The 19,873-nt window shown below is 44.5% G+C and overlaps 1 protein-coding gene and 1 long non-coding RNA gene across 3 annotated transcripts in view; one reads left to right on the top strand and one right to left on the bottom strand.

Moving 5' to 3' along the window:
* The first annotated feature begins 2,353 nt into the window (after window positions 1–2,353).
* The window catches only part of PRKCH (protein kinase C eta), a 129,928-nt gene continuing 112,408 nt past the window's right edge, over window positions 2,354–19,873 (top strand). The window contains exon 1 of one of the 2 annotated variants that reach the window (XM_064422949.1): window positions 2,354–2,533. In XM_064422949.1, coding sequence (XP_064279019.1) covers window positions 2,489–2,533 — 45 coding nt within the window. In that variant the 5' untranslated portion in view covers window positions 2,354–2,488. Of the gene's footprint in view, window positions 2,534–18,914; window positions 19,799–19,873 lie in introns of those variants that run through there. The other variant, XM_064422948.1, reaches the window with a different exon arrangement.
* Window positions 8,307–17,131, bottom strand: LOC135302478 (uncharacterized). The gene is made up of 4 exons (XR_010364076.1): window positions 16,955–17,131; window positions 13,376–13,494; window positions 12,350–12,481; window positions 8,307–11,262 (listed from the first exon to the last, which is right to left on the bottom strand). It is a non-coding gene; the product is annotated as an uncharacterized LOC135302478 (long non-coding RNA).

The raw sequence follows: 19,873 nt of genomic DNA, 5'->3' as shown, positions 1-19,873 counted from the left end.
TGTCCTCATCCTGCCTTTCTTACAGCTTAGTTTACAAAGTCTTCTCTCTTGTTCTGTCAAGTAATCCTTGTTTCTGGGGAAAGCCCATCTGGAACACTCAGGTGAGTCAAATCCAGTGGTTTCCATTAGCATTGCAGGGATATGTTCACATTGGTGTGAAAAACCACCTGGAAAAACCCATTCAGCTTGGCATTTCAGCCACTGAGAAATGCCACTAATCCACATCTCTGTTCTCATGGTTCTGCCTCAGCAATGGCTCCCAGCCCAGCCCAAAGAGACTTAAACTCACAGCCAGTGGAGGAAAGTGCACAGAAATTGTTGCTACATTTCAGCCCAGGCTGATGAAGATGAAGAATCATGCTCTGGGCTCCTGCAGCTGTTTCATCCTTGGCAGAAGGTCACAAAAATGATAAGGGAAAACACCGGAAAAATGGCAAATCACTCAAGGAAAACTACATCTATTTTGTTTTGTCCTGAAGTGTTTCATTATAATCATAAACTATAAGGTGTTAAAGGGGTTAACAGGCTCTCAACTCATTGTCAACTAATTATCTTTAAGGTGTTGTCATCACATACTAATCGCTGGGTGAATGCCAGTCCCACCACGGGGAGGTGCCCAACCCCAGGGTGACCTTCTCTCACCTAACAGATGCTTACTTCATTAACTTCAACCATCACTTGCACGGAAAAAAGCTTTTAGGGGCTTTCATCTTTTTAAAAGGGCAGGGAAAAAAACCCCTAATAAACTGGTAGCCTGGTTAGCAGTAGGGGACAGCTTTAGCTTCAGGCACCATGGGTGGCTAAGATGTATGAGAAACAGATGTAAGGCCTTTGGTGATAGGTCTGCACTTTCTATTTATTGACAAATGAAACAGGCAATAGAAGGCAATTAAAAGCCAATGATTGCACACAAACAGTGCAAACCACAACAGCAGAGAGGAAAGAAAAGCAACAGCACAGTGCAGCTCAGCTCGTTCAGGGCCAAGTGACATCGATTTGGGAAGCAAAAATGTGAATTCGTTGCAAAGAAAATGTTTTGAGTTTAAAGCTGAAGAGGATTGATAGTTGTTCTTGCTTTTGTATTCTGTTTTTCCCTAAGGGCTGCCCAGTTACAAGGTACTTCCCATCTGTGTGACTCTGGTTTTCTTTCTGGGGTTCAAAGAGGAGCTTCAGTATTGGTTTTAATTGATGGAATGGATAAGAAAGATAATCAAATGTGAACAGACAGCAAAGGGACAGTCCTTCATTGCTGTGACTGAATGTGACAGCGTTTTGATACCAAACCTCAAGTTTGACAACCTCTCTATATCTTAATGTTTTCTCAACAAGCAGTTGAGACCTGGATATGAAAAGATAAACTCAAATTCCTCTGCTCAGGTTCTCCAGAGAGATTGATCCCTTTTCATTGCTAATCTTCTGTCCTCAGGAAATCAGTTTGCAAGATAACTTATCCCTGAAAGAACTTAAGGAGTGTGTGTTCTGCTGACCCCCCTGATCCCAGAGTGTACAGATAGGGAATGCAGGGAAGAGGGGATCTTTGGGACCTTTGTGGGCATTTTAACAACCAGACCTGGGATAACACCTACTTTTCACTTAATATGATGAAGGTGCAAATCCATAGGCCCAATTTAAGTGAGTCTTTATTCTGCAAACTATAATTTTGCACCAGAGGCAAGGAGAAAACCAGCAAACCCTCCCAGGATGATGTTACGGCCGAGCAGAATCTCATTAAAAATCAATTCCTCATGTCCATAAAACAAGTTTATTTTATCTTGTGGGAGCCTGCTGTTAGCACTCACACAGTCCCATTGTGTGGAATTCCTGCCCCTAGTTGTATGCCAAGCTGCACAGTGTACCATTAACAAGTTTCAATTTTATGCTAAGCTTTTCAATATTTTTGGTGTCATTAACCGCAGGTTATTTTGCCAGCATGTGGTGTCTTATAACATATGTTATTAATAGTGATGACATGTTTAGGTTCTGAAGGTTTAAACAAGACCTCCAATATTTACATTTATAAAAGGGGGAAATGATGAGAGCAGGGCTGCCATTGGCCACTGAAGGCTCCAGCTGTGCAGGTATTCATCCTAACCCTCACAGGTCAAGGCTTGCTGGCCAACTGTTACAAAAACATAATGCAAACCACATTTTATAAGCACCACAAGACAAGCCAATACATGTTAATTATCTATTAATCTGCCCTTTTTGCAGAGGGTAACAGGAGGGACATGTGTTTGGCCTTGTGCTTTGCAGAACCCCACCCACCCAAGGCCTGCAGGAATGATGGCACCTGGGTGCCATGGGTGCCATGGGCTCAGGTGTCCTAATCACTTACACTGCCTTAACACCACAGATAATCACAGAATAGCCAGAGCTGGAAGGCATTCACAAGGATCTTTGAGTCCAACTCCTGGCCCTGCACAGGACAGCCCCAAAAATCATCTGAGAGAATTGTCCAAACACTGGATGAACTGTGGCAGAGCTCAAGATGCTCAGCAACTCTTCTTCACTGAGACCATGCCATGAAAGCAAGGTAAAATACACTCACACCTCAAAAATAGAGGTCTGAATTAATGCATTTGATGCCTTACTGCAACAGCCTAAGAATATGATGTGCTCAGTAAATAGTTTTGCTGACCTGTGGTGATTTAAACTTCTGTAACTTGATTGTGTCTCAGAGCCTTTCATCTACAGGGCTTTTACATCTCTCTCTCTGTGTTCTGGTTGAAAAATGGCATTTGGGATTTTTAGGCACTATTGTAATTGATGAATAATGGTTTAATAATAATTTCACTTTTGAAAGCTGTGAAGAAAACATCATATGTTCAAAGTACTGCTAATCTTGCATGTGTGTGTTTGGGAAAAGAGGAGGGAATTGCAGTCCTTAGTACCAGACATAATTAGGATGATTAGTCAGGCCTGACTACACTGTAAATTATAGGGAGCAAAGAATGGTGCTTGAGTGATGCTTTGTCGTGCTAGGAAATGATTCATGTCTAGGAAGGATAAACACAGAGTCTTAAATGAATTATCGTCTACTGTATTTAGTTATAGTGACAGAAGGAGTCTAATTTTCATTTTTTTAAATTTATGGTGCACCTAAGATTGCAGGCTTAGGATTTTCAAAAGGACACATCCAGCTCTGTTCAGGCAACCAACTAATTGACTTTGTTTACTTGATTAAATTTCCCTTAGAAATTCCAGGGGCACTGGTTTAGGTTTTTGGTTCCCAAAAAAGTACAGGCATGGAAAAATGCTGCATAAGGTTGAATTTCCTGTGAACACAGATTTGCTGTGTTTGTAACAGGTAAGTGTGGGCAGCAAGGAAGTGATGGTCAAAATGTGGCTGTGGCTCAGCTGCTGAACAGAACCAGGCATGGGCAGGGGACCTCTTGGGAGAAGTCACCCACTTTGAATTCTTTGCATAATGATTGTGCTTTTTGTAACAGTGACGTTATTTGCTGTAATCTCAAATGCTTCAATTAAAATACAGGTAATTAAAAATATGACATGACCTCACGCTGCTGTCTCTGAAATGAATGGTCACAGAGCACAGATAAGGTCTTGGTGACACATCACTTGTTTGGGTCACCAGGGAGCCCAAGTCTCTGTTCCTCAAACCTTCTGGGCATAGGAGATGTCATGGTCAGTAAATTTATTTTATTTCCCCATTATTTTGAATTGAAATTGCACAATAAATAATGTGAGTGATAAAATAGAGCTGAAATTATCCTTATGGTTTTGTATAAGGAAACAAAAAAAATTACCTGACACATCACATGTTCCCATGCCTGTATTTCTGGCTTCCATTCATCCAATAACAGTTGTGTGAAATTTTTAGGGAATTTCAACCGAATCAGACAAACAGAAAGAAGATTTAAAGTAAGGATTCACAGGGGATTCCTACAGGTTTTATGGAAAGTGATGTCTGTGTAAAATGAAAACTCCTTTCAGTACTTCAAGGGAGCTGATAAAAAAGAGAGTGACTTTATACACAAGCAGATGGAGATAGGACAAAGGGGGCTGGTTTTATACTAAAAGAGGAGAGGTTTAGATTGAAAGAAACACTTCCCTGTGAGGAAGGTGAGGCCCTGGCACATGTTTCCCAGAGAAGCTGTGGCTGCTCCATCCCTGGAAATGTTCAAGGCCAGGCTGGATGGGGCTTGGAGCAACCTGGGATAGTGGAAGGTGCCCAAGACAGGGGAATGAGATGAGCTTTAAGGTCCCTTCCAACCCAAGCCATTCTGTGATGATTCTGTGAAAGATGTAAATAAAAGCCCCTGCTGAGAGAGAGAGGCAGCAGCACAGCTCCTGCTGTACTGACAGAAATGGGAAATACCTGGGAATCATTCACACTGAACACCCCAAGAAGAGAAGAAGCCTGTGCTGGAGTTCTGATCCAAGCATGAGACACAGCCACAGGTTTCACCACTTATGGTGTTCACAGAACTCCTTGACTTTAGACTCTCACACCCCAAAATTAAAATTCCTTTCAAATTCAGCATCATAAAATAGCATCTATGAAATGGAATAGTTGCAGTATGGTCAGGACACTGAAGAGTGAATTCTACTTTGTTTAAAAGGCTTGTTTTTATGACTTCTCTCAAAGGTTACACACAGAAGAAATAATTTGTTGTTACAGTTGTTAAAAGTCAAGAAAAATCACCCAAATTTTATTTTATTTCTAGTTAATGAATTTCAAAATAATATTTATTGGCATTTTTCAAGGCAAATGGGCAAGTTAGGCATGCATCTCCTGCTGGCTTTCAGTGGGGACTCAACAATTCACTGCCATATTTTTTCTTTAAAAATCTCCTCTACCACTATGCAACTATTCATTTAGGCAGGACTGATTTTGTATAGAAGGAGTGCCAGAACATTAACACAACTTGTAAATAATAGAGGGCTCTGCTGGGTCCTGCCTCACCATGCTGCAGCCCTCTCACAACAGCTAACCCTGGATTCAGGCATCCAGCACTAGGAGTGCAAATTGAGAAATGCAGCTGGTGACTTTTTGCTTCATTTTTATTTTTCTCCTCCTCTTAGAAGTCTCCAGCTAGAATTCCACAGCAAGGCCCCCTGCAGACAGCAGGAGCAAAGTGGCTGGTGGGGTAGGAAAATTCTGGAGAACCAGAATGATCTGATCCTCATTGTTGATCCTCTTGGTTCATATTTATTTCTGGTTTGGGAAGTGTCACTGCCTCCCTACAGCATCTCTTAAAGGTCACCTGTGGAACTTTTTGGAATTTTAAAGGTCTTCAAATTTCCCCAGTTCATCTGGTGACAAAAAGGTGGGCTGGCACAGTGCTGTGCCCAGGAAGGCTTGGAAGGAAAGAGTGACCTGGACTGGGTGTGCCAGCTGCTGCTGGGGCCAGGAGGATGTCCCTGGCACTGAGCTGGCTCTCCCACATCATTCAGGGAGCTCAGTGGGGTCTCTGCCCTGCTCTCAGCCTCTTCCCTGACAGGGGATTTACAGCACAGCAGCTGAACAGCCTCAGGACTGTTGTTTTTCCTCCTCTTTACCTAAAGCTACCCTTTCCAGGGGCTCTGCCCATGCAGGTCACTGTTTTGGAGGAGCACACAGAAATCTGGGGTTTGCAGCAGGTTCTAAATTCAATTATTGCTTTGAAGTCATTACAGTAATCAACACCAAAAGCACACGGGCTCAGATGCACTTCCCTGCTTTCCTCATTTTTGGGAGCTCTTTGGGATTGAGGCAGAGTTCTTGCAGGTCTGTCTCTTTCTCATTCTCACTACATCTTGTCTTCAGGACCTGGGAGCCTTTTCTGCTCCTCTCCTGCACACTTTATCTCAGCTGGTCCTGGAAACAACAGATAAAAGCATCTCCTCTTTCTGCACACGGTGTCTTTCCCAGATCCTACAGTCCCTTTGGTCTCTTCATTTGCAATTCCCTGCCACTGTTTTCTGCCATTCCCTCTCTTGTCAGGTGGCCTCAAGCAGCCTCCAAAATTATCCAGGTCACCACCTGATAGTCAGCAGCTGAGTCTTCTTCCCTCCCAGTCCCTGAGATGTTCATCATACTTAAGAAGTGAGGTAGCAGCTTTCTCCTTGTCCATGGCTGTTGCAGTGGAACAGACTTTTGGCAGCATTTAGTGACCCCTTTTTTTATTAGCCCTATGAAAAGGCACTAAAGTTTCTCTCATCACCTCCTGTGGATTCTGGGACACTCTAAGCCTAAGGGAGCCAAGAAAGAAAAAGATTCCCTGCTCAGAGTAGGTTTTGTAGCCTCTCAGACATGCAGAGAGAGTCCCAGAGAGCAAGCAGAATTCACAAGCTGTGTGTGGAGAGATTGCCCAACTTGTCACTTAACATGAAATTTTACAGTCTCTCCCTAGGAACGTATATTACTTTAACAAAATAAAAAGACTTTCCCCTTATCAAGCATCATTCTTTTACATTTACAGTTTGCCTGACATACAGGAGTAATATTCCATGGTTTGCTACAACTTGTAAGTTTATGACCCTTCTGTGGCAGATCAGACTAAACATAATTCATTCACAGCTACTTAGTGTTCTGGGAAATAAACCCCTGAACTTAAATAACTATAGTGTGACCTCTGTAAAATATTATTTATGGGTTAAGAACTGTTATTATGTACATATCAAGATATGCCAAAGGTTATAAAACAAACACTAGTCAGCAAACTGCACTGTTTACTGGCCAAGTCACTCGTGGCTTGCTTTCTGGTTATAGTCCTACAAATTCTGTACATGGAGAAAAAATATGACTTGGCTGCCTTGGTAATTAGAATGAAGTTGAAGCTATTGACCACTAAGGATTCGATAACAAATAATTCTCAGTCATAAACAGAATGCCAAAATATAACCAAGCAATCCAATGGAAACACATGGTGTTTTCCATTAAAAGAACATTGATTGCCACAGGGTGTAGCCACTGTCCCAATCAGCAGGGAATGACAGCCCTTCATCCACCACTCATTTTGTAAATCAGTCAGGAGAAAGCTCCAAGCACACATATAATGGCTCCAGAAGGGAATTTCAGGTTCTGGTTTTGATATCTGCCATCCCACAGGGGCTTGGGGAGCACGTGAGGGTGTATTCACTGCTCTGCCTGCTCGTGTGTAATTTACCTCTGTCAGAGCACATCTTGTGCACAAGGCTCCTGAAATGTTTTACAGGCAGGGCTGTATAGACACATAGATCAGAAATGTTCCTATCAGTCAAAACCACATCATATAATTTTATGTGAGAAATCTGTCATGGTTTATTTCCCCTTCCCCTTACTCCCTCCTTCCCCCCACCAAATAATGGTAATAAAAGAAAAAAAAAAGACAAAAGAGGTTTGAATGAAAAAATTAACCACTAACTTTATCTGGACAAGTCTTATAATAGTCACATTTAATGTCATAGACAGACCCTTCTATCGCTTTTTCAGACAGAGAAGTTCCCCAGGAATGTCAAAGGGATTTTAATAATTTCTGCAGTAAGGACAAATGTAAATACCTGCACATAGGTTTTCCTGGCTCTCACATCAAGTCCAGTAATGCTCAGCTCACAAAGAACCCCTTTCAACTTGCTCTTTAGGCATCAGAGAGGGGTTTAGGCATGTAAAGTAAATTTGAAAGGGGAAAAAAATTGAAGAGAAAATTTGTTTGGTAATAACTCATTATTTTGTTATTAATTTATTATTTTGTTATTCATTTTTTTGTTATTAACTATTTTTCTTGTCTTTCTACAAAACTACCACATAAGAGAGCTGGTACCAAAATAACCAACAGCCCTGGTTAGGACAACCCCTAGAGATGGTGAAGACTGAAATTCATGTTCTTCTGCAAACTTTGGATTTGCCCCTTGGTGTGGCACATCCCATGAGAGTGCCTGCTGACCAAAATCCCACTCTGGGCTGAGCCAGCGTTTCCCCTGGGAGCTGGGTGGGAAGCAGCACCTTTCACTGGAATTTTTCAGTCAATTTTGTTCAACAGCTCTCTTCTGCCCTGCTGGTTCATGTTTTTCCCAAAGTGTTTGCACTGAGGGACCTCAGTCTGTTACATTTCTAACATTTCCTTCCTGACTCAATCCCATAACAGGAGTGACACTGGCAGTGACTGGATATTTACATAAACACCATTTTCATTGGATTGAGGCCGCTGAAAGACCCCAGTTTGGCAGCAAGGAGAAACCAGGTCTTGCACCAGTATGGTGCAGAATGGGAGGAGTGAGTTTGCTGCTATATTGTCGCTTCTGGATGGAATTGCATGAATTCCAGGGAGATGTCCCTAATCTGGGTGGAAAGCTGGCTGTCAGCAAGTGAGCCAAGCTGCTCACGAAACCCCTCTGAGCTTCCCTCAGAACATGGCAGGTGCAGACTTAGCCACCAGTCTCCAGGGGTATGGGAGCTACTGGAACAGGCAGAGTTTGAAGAGCTGGGTGTATTTTCCTTTGAAAAAAATGAAAAGAGGTGTCATTTCCAAGTATTTGGTTCCTTTTGCTAGGTGACAGTTTAGGCTGGTGTTTAGTCATGCTCAGTGAGTTAACATTTCCTGTGACCTGCTTTAGTTTAGCTGCAGCAGGACTGGGGGGGCTGGCTTCCAGAAGAGCTGTGCATCCTTGTCTGTGTCCTAGGAGGAAAAACCCAAACCATGGGGAAACCAGGGCACACTGTGAGCACAGGACACCTGAGACAGGGTGAGCCAAGCACAGGGACCCTGGCAGGGGATCTGGTGACCTGTGTCCTGGCTCTGTCCCACCTCCAGGGTAGTCTCAGGCCACCACTTTCCCCCCTCTTTGGTTTGTTTTCCTTCTTCCCTCATGCATTGTCTGTTTTGATGGCAAATTCTGTGGGACAAGGTGTGTGTTTCTTTCTAGGTGTTCACCCAGTTCCTAGTACAGGGCAGTCCTATGTTTATTTCACTCCCCTAAGGCACCACTAAAAAGTAAATAACACGAGAGATCTGAACATTTTTTTCTCTTATGTATTTAATAAGATTAAATATGTATTTTAAATGTGAACTCCTGTGGGTCTCCTGGGTTTTTTTCATTTACACCTCAGAGTAATTTTTGTCTTTGATTGCACAGGAGGCTTTAACATTTATGTCCTTGGGAGAGGCTGGAGCTGGAAGTTGAAAGCACAGCCCTGTGCTGCTCAGTGCAGCCCAGCCTGCCCAGGGGGCTGCTCTAACTAACCAGAATCAAATTAAAGTGCATCATAAAATTACAGCATGCTTTTCTGTAAAGTTTTATTTTTACTTTCCTGGGCCTGGCCTTCAGGTTTCATTAGGAGCAGTGCTCAGCAGAGCTCCCTGTGGGCTGAGGGTACCCTCTAGAGGAACAGGCACTGGCAGCAGTGAAACACAGGGATGCTCTGTCTTCCCAGAGGCTTTTTTAAGGCTGATGAGAAATTAGGGAATATGAAATGCTGACTCTGGATCCTGCCTATTTGTGCTGCTCACTCTGTGCAAGGGTGACAGGGTTTTAGGGGTCACATTTAAAAGGAGATGTGTGCTTCTTCAGTCCTCCCAAAGTTTGGGGTTTGTGGCTCCCAGGCCTGGTGGGAATAGTGGGACACAACACTTGGTGTTTCTCCTGTGCATAGTGCTGGCAGAGAATCATTTAGGTTGGAAAAGACTTTTTAGGTCATCAAACCCAACGATTCTCCCAGCACTGTCAAGGCCACCACTAATCCATGTCCTCAGGTGCCACCTATAAAAGTTTTTTGAAGGTTTTCAGAGATTGTTATTATTTTTCCATCACTTCCCCAAACAGCCTGTTTAGGGCAGTCCAACCACCCTTTCAGTGAAGAAACTGTTCCTAATATCCAGTCTAAACTTTCTCTGGTGAGGCCATTTCCTTTTGTCCTATCTCTTGCTCCTTGGGAGCAGAGCCTGACCCTCACCTGGCTCCTCCCTCCTGTCAGGAGTTGTGCAGAGCCAGAAGGTCCCTCCTGAACCTCCTTTTCTCCAGGCTGAGCCCCCTTCCAGCTCCCTCATCTGCTCCTCATCAGACTTGTGCTCCAGATCCTTCGCAGCTCCATTCCCTTCTCTGCACCAGCCCCTCAAAGTCTTTCTTGTTGTGAGGATCCCAAACCTGACCCCAGGATTCGAGGTGTGGCCGTGGTGGTCCCCTCAAGGCTTCTTCTCCAGGCTTATGGGATCATGCAGGCTGAGAATGGCATTCAGGCTGTCAGTTCTCTTCAGTCTGGCCAGATCTGTTGGGAAAATTGTTTCCCCTGTCCATGGGATGGTGTAGGTCTTCCTGGAATGAAACCCACTTTATGGGAGAAAAAATTGTTCTTTGTTATCCAAATTTTTGCAGCCTTTCCCTCTTCATAGGGATATTCTTTACACTGAGATCTCAGCACCCTCCAGCTGAATCTGTCTCTTCTCCCCCAAAAAACTGGAAGGAGTGACTTTTGTAAGCAAGGACAACACAGCTGATTTCTCAAAGAATTATGGAGAAGCTGACAGTATCTAATGACAGCACAACACGTATGCAAAGTAATGCTCCCATTCCATTCTCCCCTTGCAAATGCCTAAACTTTACATTCCCCTTGCCTTGCCTTGTGGCAGTACTTCAGTGGCTCCTGCTCGGTTTGAAAACAAAAGAGGCAGCTCCATCTAGAGGTCTGTGACAAGGGAAGAAATCCTGATTTTCATAGCTCTGCTCTTAGGAGTTTCTGTTGATGCAGTGTTGTGTATGTGGGAGTGCTTTCTCCTGTTCAGCGGGGCTTTTCCTTCTGGTTTCTAAATGCTTTATAAGTTCTAAGATTTTTGGAGTAAGGTATTGAAGTTTTGGAGCAATCCTGAGGTATTCTTATTTCCCCAGCTTATTCAGAGTGAGCTTCAGCTCAGCAAAAGCATCTTCATATGTAGTTGGCAGCCCGTGTGCAGAGTTTGGGACAGAAATGGGATAGCCAGGGAGGTCCTGAGCATTGTTTCTCCCTGATCCTTTACAGACATCTGAGAATTTCTCAACGCAGTGTGGGAGAGAGGACTGTGCTCGAGCAGAGTTCTGTGTAATGGACTGAAGAATAAAAACCAATATTCCTTTGATGGAATTCAAAGGTTAAAAATGTCCAATACTTCCTATGTGTTTCTTTTTCTTCTGATCATCCAGTCCAGGTAATTGCTCCCTTCTCCCTTTGAGCATCGTTCATCATCATTATATTCTCCAAAGTGTATTCTCATTAGAGTAGTTTTAACTCCATTATTTCAAACTCTTTCGTGCTGCCTTTTCTACTTCCATCTGTCCTATAGGTATTGAAGATGATAGATCTTGTGGTTACTAGAAAATATACAGATCAATAGAAATTATTGGTCAATTCAATGCCTGAATTTCAGTAGAACAGAGTTCAGCTCTTGAGAAAGAATATGCAGTTCTTGGCAGATGGGATTTTGTTCTACTCAGAAAAAAGAAATTTTATGAGAGACATGGCAGGAAACTGAAAGATCAGGCTCAGTCTTGACTGAAAAAAAAGAACTTTGAGAGCTTGTTGTTCCTTTGCCAGTGTTAAAGGAGTCAACTCAGTTAAATATTCTTAGCTCATATAATGAGTCTACAACATGTACTCATAATAGCCCCATAACATTATTACTTTTTTTTCTCCTCTTTAGTCTGCTTAGTGTTAAACAATGTCTACTATTGTTTTAGCTCAGCTCATAGCTCATTCTTTGGGGGACTTAAAAAAAATTAAAAGTTAAATTATTCCAGAAATGAACAACACCCTACTTCTTAAGGAATAACATTAATATTAGATAAACACTGCAGAGAGCAAGGACATCTTTAACTGGATCAGGTAGCTCAGAGCCCCCACCAACCTGACCTTGAATGTTTCCAGGGATGGGACATCTACAGCTTCTCTGTACCAGTGTTTAACCACCCTTGTTGTAAAAAATGTCTTTCTCCTATCTGATCTAAATCAACCTTTTATCAATCAATCTTTTAGTTTAAAACCATTACTCTTATTGCAACAGGGGTCTACTAAACAGGGTCTACTAAAAGTTTGTCCCCATCTGTCTTCCAAGCCCCCTTTAAGTATGAAAAAGTCTCCCTGGAGCTTTCTCCAGGTTAAACCCCCAACTCTCTCAGCCTTTCCTCACAGCAGAGGAGCTCCAGCCCTCTGAGCACCTCCATGGCCTCCTCTGGACCGTCTCCAGCAGTTCCATGTCCTTCCTGTGCTGGGGATCCCAGAGCTGGATGCAGCACTCCAGGTGGGCAAAGACTTGGGGGTCTCTTCAGTGTTTGAACAGTCCTGCTGTTCCTCACGGAAAATCCTGGGATTTATTATGTTCTGAGCTGACCAGAAGCTGAAAGGAGCAGAGATGCTCTTTTACTTTACCCCATTTCCAAAAGTTAAGGAGAATGCACACACCTGACAGTCTGGGGCCATTCCCAGCAAGCCTCTGCTGCTCAAAGGCATAAAGTGCACATCCTTGGGCTTCTTAAATACTCCTGGATTTCTTGTCCAACTGGTTCTGTTGCACAACATGTTAGCACGTGCTGGCTTGGGAAAGAGAGTGGGAAGGAAGTTGTTATCAGAAGCTGATAGGAGGGAAGCTGTCTCCCAAGTGCCTTGTTTATAGACAGGAGAAGATAAGGTGACTCATGTCTCTGAGTCCCCAGCACTACAACATCCCCATGCTCATACCACGTGAGACACAGGCATGGGCATACACAGGAGGCTTTAACCCCTGCCTGAGGGATGACAGAAGCACTTCTTAATCCTTGGTTGTAAAACCAGGAGTGTCTTTAGTCTGTTCTTAGCAATATCTCCCACCTTTTTAACTCTTGATATTGGATCCATTGGCTGCCATAGCATCTGAATGGGCTCTCAGGTAGCACTGGGCTGATGTAATTTGACCAAGTTTGAAGTCCATGCTTGTCCTCTGACCACTTTGTGTGTAGCCAAACCATGATAAGATCCCATTTCACACACCAAACAGGAACAGGGTTGGTGAGGCACCTCCAGTGCAATGCATTCAGATACTGCATCGTGAATCCATTTATTTAGAGGAGTGTGACCTCTCCTCTTCAGAGAGTTAAGCATCACATTTGCCACCCAATGCCCTGTGCTGGTTGTGGCCCTATCAGATTGAGCCAAGCCCTTAGTGAGCAGGCTGGATCACCTACACCAGGCATCCCTTTGTAGGAGAGAACAACTTTAAAAGTACCATTAATAACTGCAGTGCAGTAGGAAGAGACCAACAGCTCAGAAATTGAGTTATTTCAACACCATTAAACATACCCAACCACACAGAGGGTAAAGCTCAGTCATCTCACACATCTCCACCTCTAAAGTGCTGATAGTTGTCTTGCAACACCAGTTTCACCAGCTGGATGGTGCTCCCCAAGAGCACTAACAATGCATTTCTGGGTGTCTCCTCCCTCATTTGGGTACCTGGCACGGCAGGTTGAAGAACACTGCTCAGACTGCTCCATGAAAGCCACTTCCATGGCAAGCTGCTGCCAGGCCTTCATGGCATTTTGACACTGGTGTTGTTTTTCCATTGCTTTGAACTGCAAAAAGGGGAAGAAAGCAGAGAGAAAAGTGTATCAGAGGCCTTCAGCATTCAAAATGTGGAAGGGAAGGGCTTTCATATCTTGGTAATACTGGGCAATATTGCTCACATGCAGGCATTTGCAAGATTATGGTTCTAAGCTTATTTGTAAGCCACAAGGACAGAAGAGAACTGTACAATTATCTGGACTAAATGTTAATGAGGGGCATAAATTATTCGCCCTTAGCTGACACATCAGTGCCCATGAAGAGGAAGTAAAAGACATTTTTAAACTTGAATGCTGGATTTCAGTAGATTAGAAAGAGAAAATCATGAATGAAGCAGAAGATTTTCCAGCCTCCTACATACACGCTACTGGACCTTTTACTTAAATCTCATTATTACGTATATGGGTGGAAGCTGCTGCCCAAGAAAAAAATACAGAAAAATCAGGAAAGCAGAGGGCACTGCAGATGCCTGGTGCCTCGGAGCTCTGTGGTTTAGAGGAGAGGTTTGTTGGGCTCAGGGGTAGGGGGCTGGCATGTGAACTGAGTGTCCACTTGGATGCCTTGAACCCATTTTTGAGCATGTCCGTCATGTTCGGGAATAAGTGAGAAACTAAATTATAAATAATAGAGCAAGACTGCTGGGAAAGAAATAAACCCCAGTAAACCAGAACAATCAGTTTGTTCTCCAGTGTTTCCTGTACAAGTAATAAAATCTAATAACTGAGTTGCTGTTAACAGTTAATGACCACTGCATTTGTTAATGGACCCAGACAAATGAGAGCAGTTTAATACAACAAACAGGCCATTAGCTGTATTAATGGTTGGCTTGTAGGAGTTAGAGCTCTTATAAACTATATTCTGCAGTTTATAATACCAGCACTTTATAAAATGACCCGGTGTTTTCCAAAAAATAAAAAATAATAAGGATCAGGTGAGCTACAATTTAAAACAATTTAGTTTTACAAAAAAATAAAAAATAATAAGGATCAGGTGAGCTACAGTTTAGAAAATCAGTATTCATGGCAACTAGGAAAAGCTGATATTAGGCTGCAATCTCTTTTTCTCTTTTGCACTGGAATAAATCAGGATCAACAGCAAACATACAAACCAGGCCTGATTCTTGTATAGCTTAAATGAGTGACAGCTTTTCTTTTGACTTCAGTGAGTTTTGGATTGATCCTATAATTATTATTATTAAAGAGAAATTTGATCTTTTTTTTTTTTCCTCTTCTTCTCCCTAGACTACAAATGATTCCACATATGGGATATTCAGTCTTCAGCAGCTGTCATTGTTTAAAGGTTTAACAAGCAGTCTTATAGAAAGAACTATAAAAGGGAAGTGGTATAAATAGACTAAAATTAATAGAGGAACAAAATAGAGTTAGTTCCTACTTCAATTGCCTCTACAGTTCTCTTAATTGTTGTATTTTTTATAGCGTATTTAGCTGCAGTTTCAGTTACAAAAAGTGTCACTGGCACTTTTTGCAATGGTAGTTGTGAAAGACAAAATTCTTCCATTGCTTTACAGACTCACTGCTGAATGTAACCAGTATCTGGTAGAAAGTTAACGTGGAGCAATTTAAGACTTTGCCCTTAACTTGCCAAATGAGGATGATGCTAAATTATTACAGAATTATAGGTTACTGGGGAAGGGAGTAACACACAGTTTGATAGGAAAGAGAAATGGAGATTTTTACAGGGTGCATGAAAGGGGCTCTAATTTCTGTAGTGTGAGATGAGGCCAGGCTCAAATCACAGTGTTACAACAGGACTTGGCCCAGCTCTTTGGCTTTGTTTGTGGATCTGAACTGGAAGTTTTTCAGACAGATTCCCAAAAACATAAGAGAGAAGTTGCATGAACTTATCCTTAAGGTTACTGTGACCTGAACGAAGAATGCAGGAGTAAACTTGGAGAGTTGTTCCCATCTTTGACCATTCATCCACCTGCATGGAATGGTGCCTAAGCCAGCCTAAGGAGGTGCCATTCTTCAGTTTTTTACTGAGATATGGAAATTACAGTTCAGAGGAGCATAGCATGCTGCCTGTGACCCTCCCAGATCCATCATACCTCAGCCATGCTGTTCCATGTCCTTCCTGTTGATTCCCTTCAGCTGGCAATTTGTGGTTTAGGATGTGCCTGGGTCAGGGTTTATCTCATGGTCAGTAGCCATCATTAAGTCTATCCTCCATTAACACCTAGTCCTGGCCTCCATTTTTTGCAATGAACTCGAAATTGTAACTATGCATGCTGTGAAAAGGCCTTTGCTTCTGTATGTTTTTAAACCTCTGACCTCAAAACAATTGTAAGTGTCCTTTAGGTCTTGGCTGGGAAAGAATGAAAAATTCTTTCCCATTCACAGAGCTCATGTGGTTTATGATTATACAGATCTTACTCATATTTTCTTTTTCATTCATTCCTTTCCAGACTTAGAAATATCAAGTTAGGCAGTCTCTTTCCCTTCACAACCATGTTTTGTGCCTTTCATCACCTTTGTAATCTTTTTCTGTGCCTTTCCTAGATCTATTCTGCATTTTTTGAGATGGAGGGAGCAGCACACAATAAACGGTATGAGTGTGCCATTTACACAGTGCCTGAGTGACAGTTTTGGCATTGCTGTCAGTTGTTTCAAACAATTACCAATAGTCTGTTTGTCCTTTTGGTTGCTGGTGAGCTCTAAACTGGTTTGTTTTTTTTCCCCAGGGAGTTTTCCACTACTACACTAAAACTTTCTCCTAGAGTGCCAGATTAATAAAACTGCCTGGTTTATCCTGTAATTTACCCATAATTCAGATTGCACTGCCTTTCTGCTTTATTTTCTATTTGTTGCCACTGCATGTCTCCCACCACTCTGCTGCTCAGGCACATCAGGAGATTTTCTCAGTGGGTTCCTCAAACAGCTCTGTGCCACGGGCTGGCTGCTCAGGGAACCATCCAGCTTGGCAGGAAGCACTGGGAAGAGCTCAGCCTCCCTGAGCACTTGAGGGCACAGAATGAATCACCTTGCCATGCCTGGAGCCCAGGGTCCTGCTGAGGAAAGGAGGAGAATCCAAGCTCCTGCAGACCTGACTGGCCCCAGAGCTGTGCAAGGAGGATCAGTGCAGCCATCACCAGATGGTGCAGCTGCATTCAGCCTTGCAAGGTCATGGTGTGCAGGGATGTTTTGATTCTTGGAAGAAAATGCCTAACTGGGGATGTTTTTCCACTGCACGGATGTCTGGAGAGTAGGCAGGGTAGGTTCTGACTTCATGTCGCTGCTCAGTTCTCTTTGAGAACAGGACATTTGGGCTTTGGCTGGGAGCTCAGGATAGGGGTGTGTTCAGATGCTGTTTGAGATGATCTGTTCCAGACTGGTTTGAGTGGATAAACAAAATTAATTAGATTCACATCATATGAGTCCACAGGATTGATTTTTTCCTGCAGCAGAAAATGGGCTCACATTGCTGTTCACCAGAAATACAACCGTGGCTCACCTGCTTTTTTTTCCATGAGTTTTACAATACTTGCTAGGTTTATCTGATGTCTGGGTAGAGGAATCACATTATCACATGAGATTCCAATGAACTGCTGTATAGAAAAAAAGTTTTTAAGTCTGTAAAAGTTACTTTAAAAGTTAAAAGCTACTTTAAACATTAAAAGTTCTGTAAGTCCTCACTCCTATTGCTATTACAGATTAAATTCCAGCATAGCAAAGTACTTCACCTTGTGTGATTAAACAGAGGAAACGAGCCTTTACCGATCAGATTTTCGTCTTCTCCCTGTTTCTGACAGTAAATATGTGAGCCAGCCATTACTTCTAACAAGTAATGCTTGGGATGACTTTCATCTCTGCCCTGCTCAGAAAACTGAGGAAAAGGTAAATTTTGACAGTACTATGGCAGTCTGTGATGGTAATTCATGTTTATCTCTTAACTATAGTCTCCTAATGCCAAACATTCTTCACTGCTATTGCACTGAGCCCTTTGAAAGGGCTCTAAGCAAGGTAAAATCTGTATTTGATGATTTGGAATTTACACAGTGAGTGCTCCAGCCTTTCTAAGGCCTTCAGCCTTATCCTTTGGGTAATCATGCTGGGTGCTTTAAAGTTTAGGCTGTCTTTAAAGCTTGTTTGCAGCCATGAGTGAGTCCTGAAGTCTTCTAAGAACTCTGGGTTGCCCATGATGGTCAGCATGGATTCTGCCCTGGCTTCAAGGGACAGCTCGTAACTCAGAAGGACAGAAGTGGTGAAAGTACAAAATGACAGATACTGGTTCTCTTGAAAAGGTAAATAGGGGATTTTTTATTTTATGGTGTCATAAAGAAGTGGTGAATCCAGACACGAAAGCAGTAGCAGAAACACAGCTGATAAAAGGAAATATTTATTTCTGACCAGCTCACTGCTGTGGAATACCAGAATCCAAGAAGGTACAAAGATTAAAATCAGGGAAAATAAAATTACCTAGAATGATCACAACTAATGCTAAAATGCATGTCAGAAGGAACATCAACACAAAAATCCTAACTCTACAAGTCTTTTATGAGAAGAGAGTACTTTGTGTTTACTTGGCCATACCTGCAGTAAAAAGATCTGGAGCTGGTCACTCCTGGAAACAAAATCCCAGAACCTGGGGTGGCAATTTCTAAAACTAAGATGAGCTGTCCTAACGAAGCTCAAAAAAATCTTAAACACTTGTCTTCTCCAGTTAATAATGACAGAGCAATGAACTTAAAAGCCTTGAAAGGAGACCTGTCAGAAGTCTGATTTAAGAGCCCACAAGTTTTTCTGGCAGAACAGTTGCTTCCATGTGAGGAGTGATCACATTACTGAACCTGTTCCACCTGCTCTCTCCAGAGGAGGCGATCAGAGACAACCTGCACTGTCTGAGGCTTGGAAGGAGCCTTGGCTTGGTTCTGCTGCGAAACTTGGGACTTCTAGAAGAAGAAAACAACGTGCAGAAGGGGACAAGCAAGGAAAGGGGATGGGAGAAAACAGAGACAGTCTGCTAGGGAATGCGAAAGATGGCAGAGCTGAGGTGAGAGGAGTGGTCTGGAAAAGGAAAAAAAAAAAAAAGAAAGAGAAACATTAAAAAAAAAAAAGGCTGCAAGCTGTCAGCCAGTCTTGGCACCATCCAGCTGTGGTGGGGTCACTCAAAGGACCGCATCTTAGGGAGCACAACCTAATGCAGAGGATGCTAAACAATGCCACCGGGAAGGCAGCATTTCATTGTTCCCTACCCAGCTCACACCGCCTTGCTGTGAAATCTGCGAAGCAATTAAAACTAATTAAATCCCGACTTTATTAAGTGCGATCAACCCCCCGAAGACAATCCACCCTAGAACCAGCCCTGCACGCCGAGTGCCAGGCGCGTTAATCACCCGCAATTAACCCCCGAGCGGCGGAGCCGGCACATCCTTGCGCTCCCCGCGCACGTTCTCCCTCCCGGCGGAGCGGAGCGCGGAGGCGCGGCCGGCCGCGGGCGAGCCGCGGGGGCAGCGCTGCTCCGGCTCGCTCCCGGCCCCTGCAGCCGCCGAGGAGCCGCCGGTCCAGCGCTTCCCGGCAGGTCGGAGCTCCTCGGGGGTGTCCCGGAGCTTGCTCTCGGAGCTGTGTGCTCTGTCAGGGCTCGGCAGCGGCCACTCCTCGCCCCGCGCCGGGGGCTGCGGGCCGCGCCTCGGCAGCAGCGGGACGGGCCGGGCCGGGCCGGGCGCTGCCCGCCCTCACGGCGCGGCTCCGCGGCTCCTCCCCGCCCAGGTGTCCCCGAGCCGGATCGCGCCGCTCCCCCGCGGCAGGAGCAGCCCGGGCCGGGCGGGGCGGTTCCGGAGCGCCGGCGGAGGCCGGGGGCGGGCGCGGTGCGGCCGGCCGGCCCCCTGAGGAGGCGCGGCGGGGCTGCGCCGGCCCGGCAGGAGAGGCTGGGTGCCTCTCCCGGCGGGAGCGGGCTCTGGCTCTCCTCCCGGCTCCCGGGCGCCCCGGGGGCGCGGCCATGTCCGGAGCCATGAAGTTCAGCGGGTACCTGAAGGTGCGGATCGGGGAGGCGGTGGGGCTGCAGCCCACCCGCTGGTCCCTCCGGCACTCGCTCTTCCGCAAGGGCTACCAGCTCCTGGATCCCTATGTCACCGTCAGCGTGGACCAGGTGCGCGTGGGGCAGACCAGCACCAAGCAGAAGACCAACAAACCCACCTACAACGAGGAGTTCTCGGCCACGGTCACCGACGGCCACCAGATCGAGCTCTCCGTCTTCCACGACACCCCCATCGGCTACGATGACTTCGTGGCCAACTGCACCTTGCACTTCCAGGAGCTGCTGCGCTCCGCCGCCCCCAGCGACACCTTCGAGGGCTGGGTGAGTACCCGTCCCGGGGAGAAGCCGGGAGGGCTCCTCCGGCAATGAATGAAGGGCACTCGGGGAGCCGGGGCT

Source organism: Passer domesticus, chromosome 6 (assembly GCF_036417665.1).
Source record: "Passer domesticus isolate bPasDom1 chromosome 6, bPasDom1.hap1, whole genome shotgun sequence".
Taxonomy (NCBI): domain Eukaryota; kingdom Metazoa; phylum Chordata; class Aves; order Passeriformes; family Passeridae; genus Passer; species Passer domesticus.
This window is presented reverse-complemented; position numbering and strand designations above follow the sequence as displayed.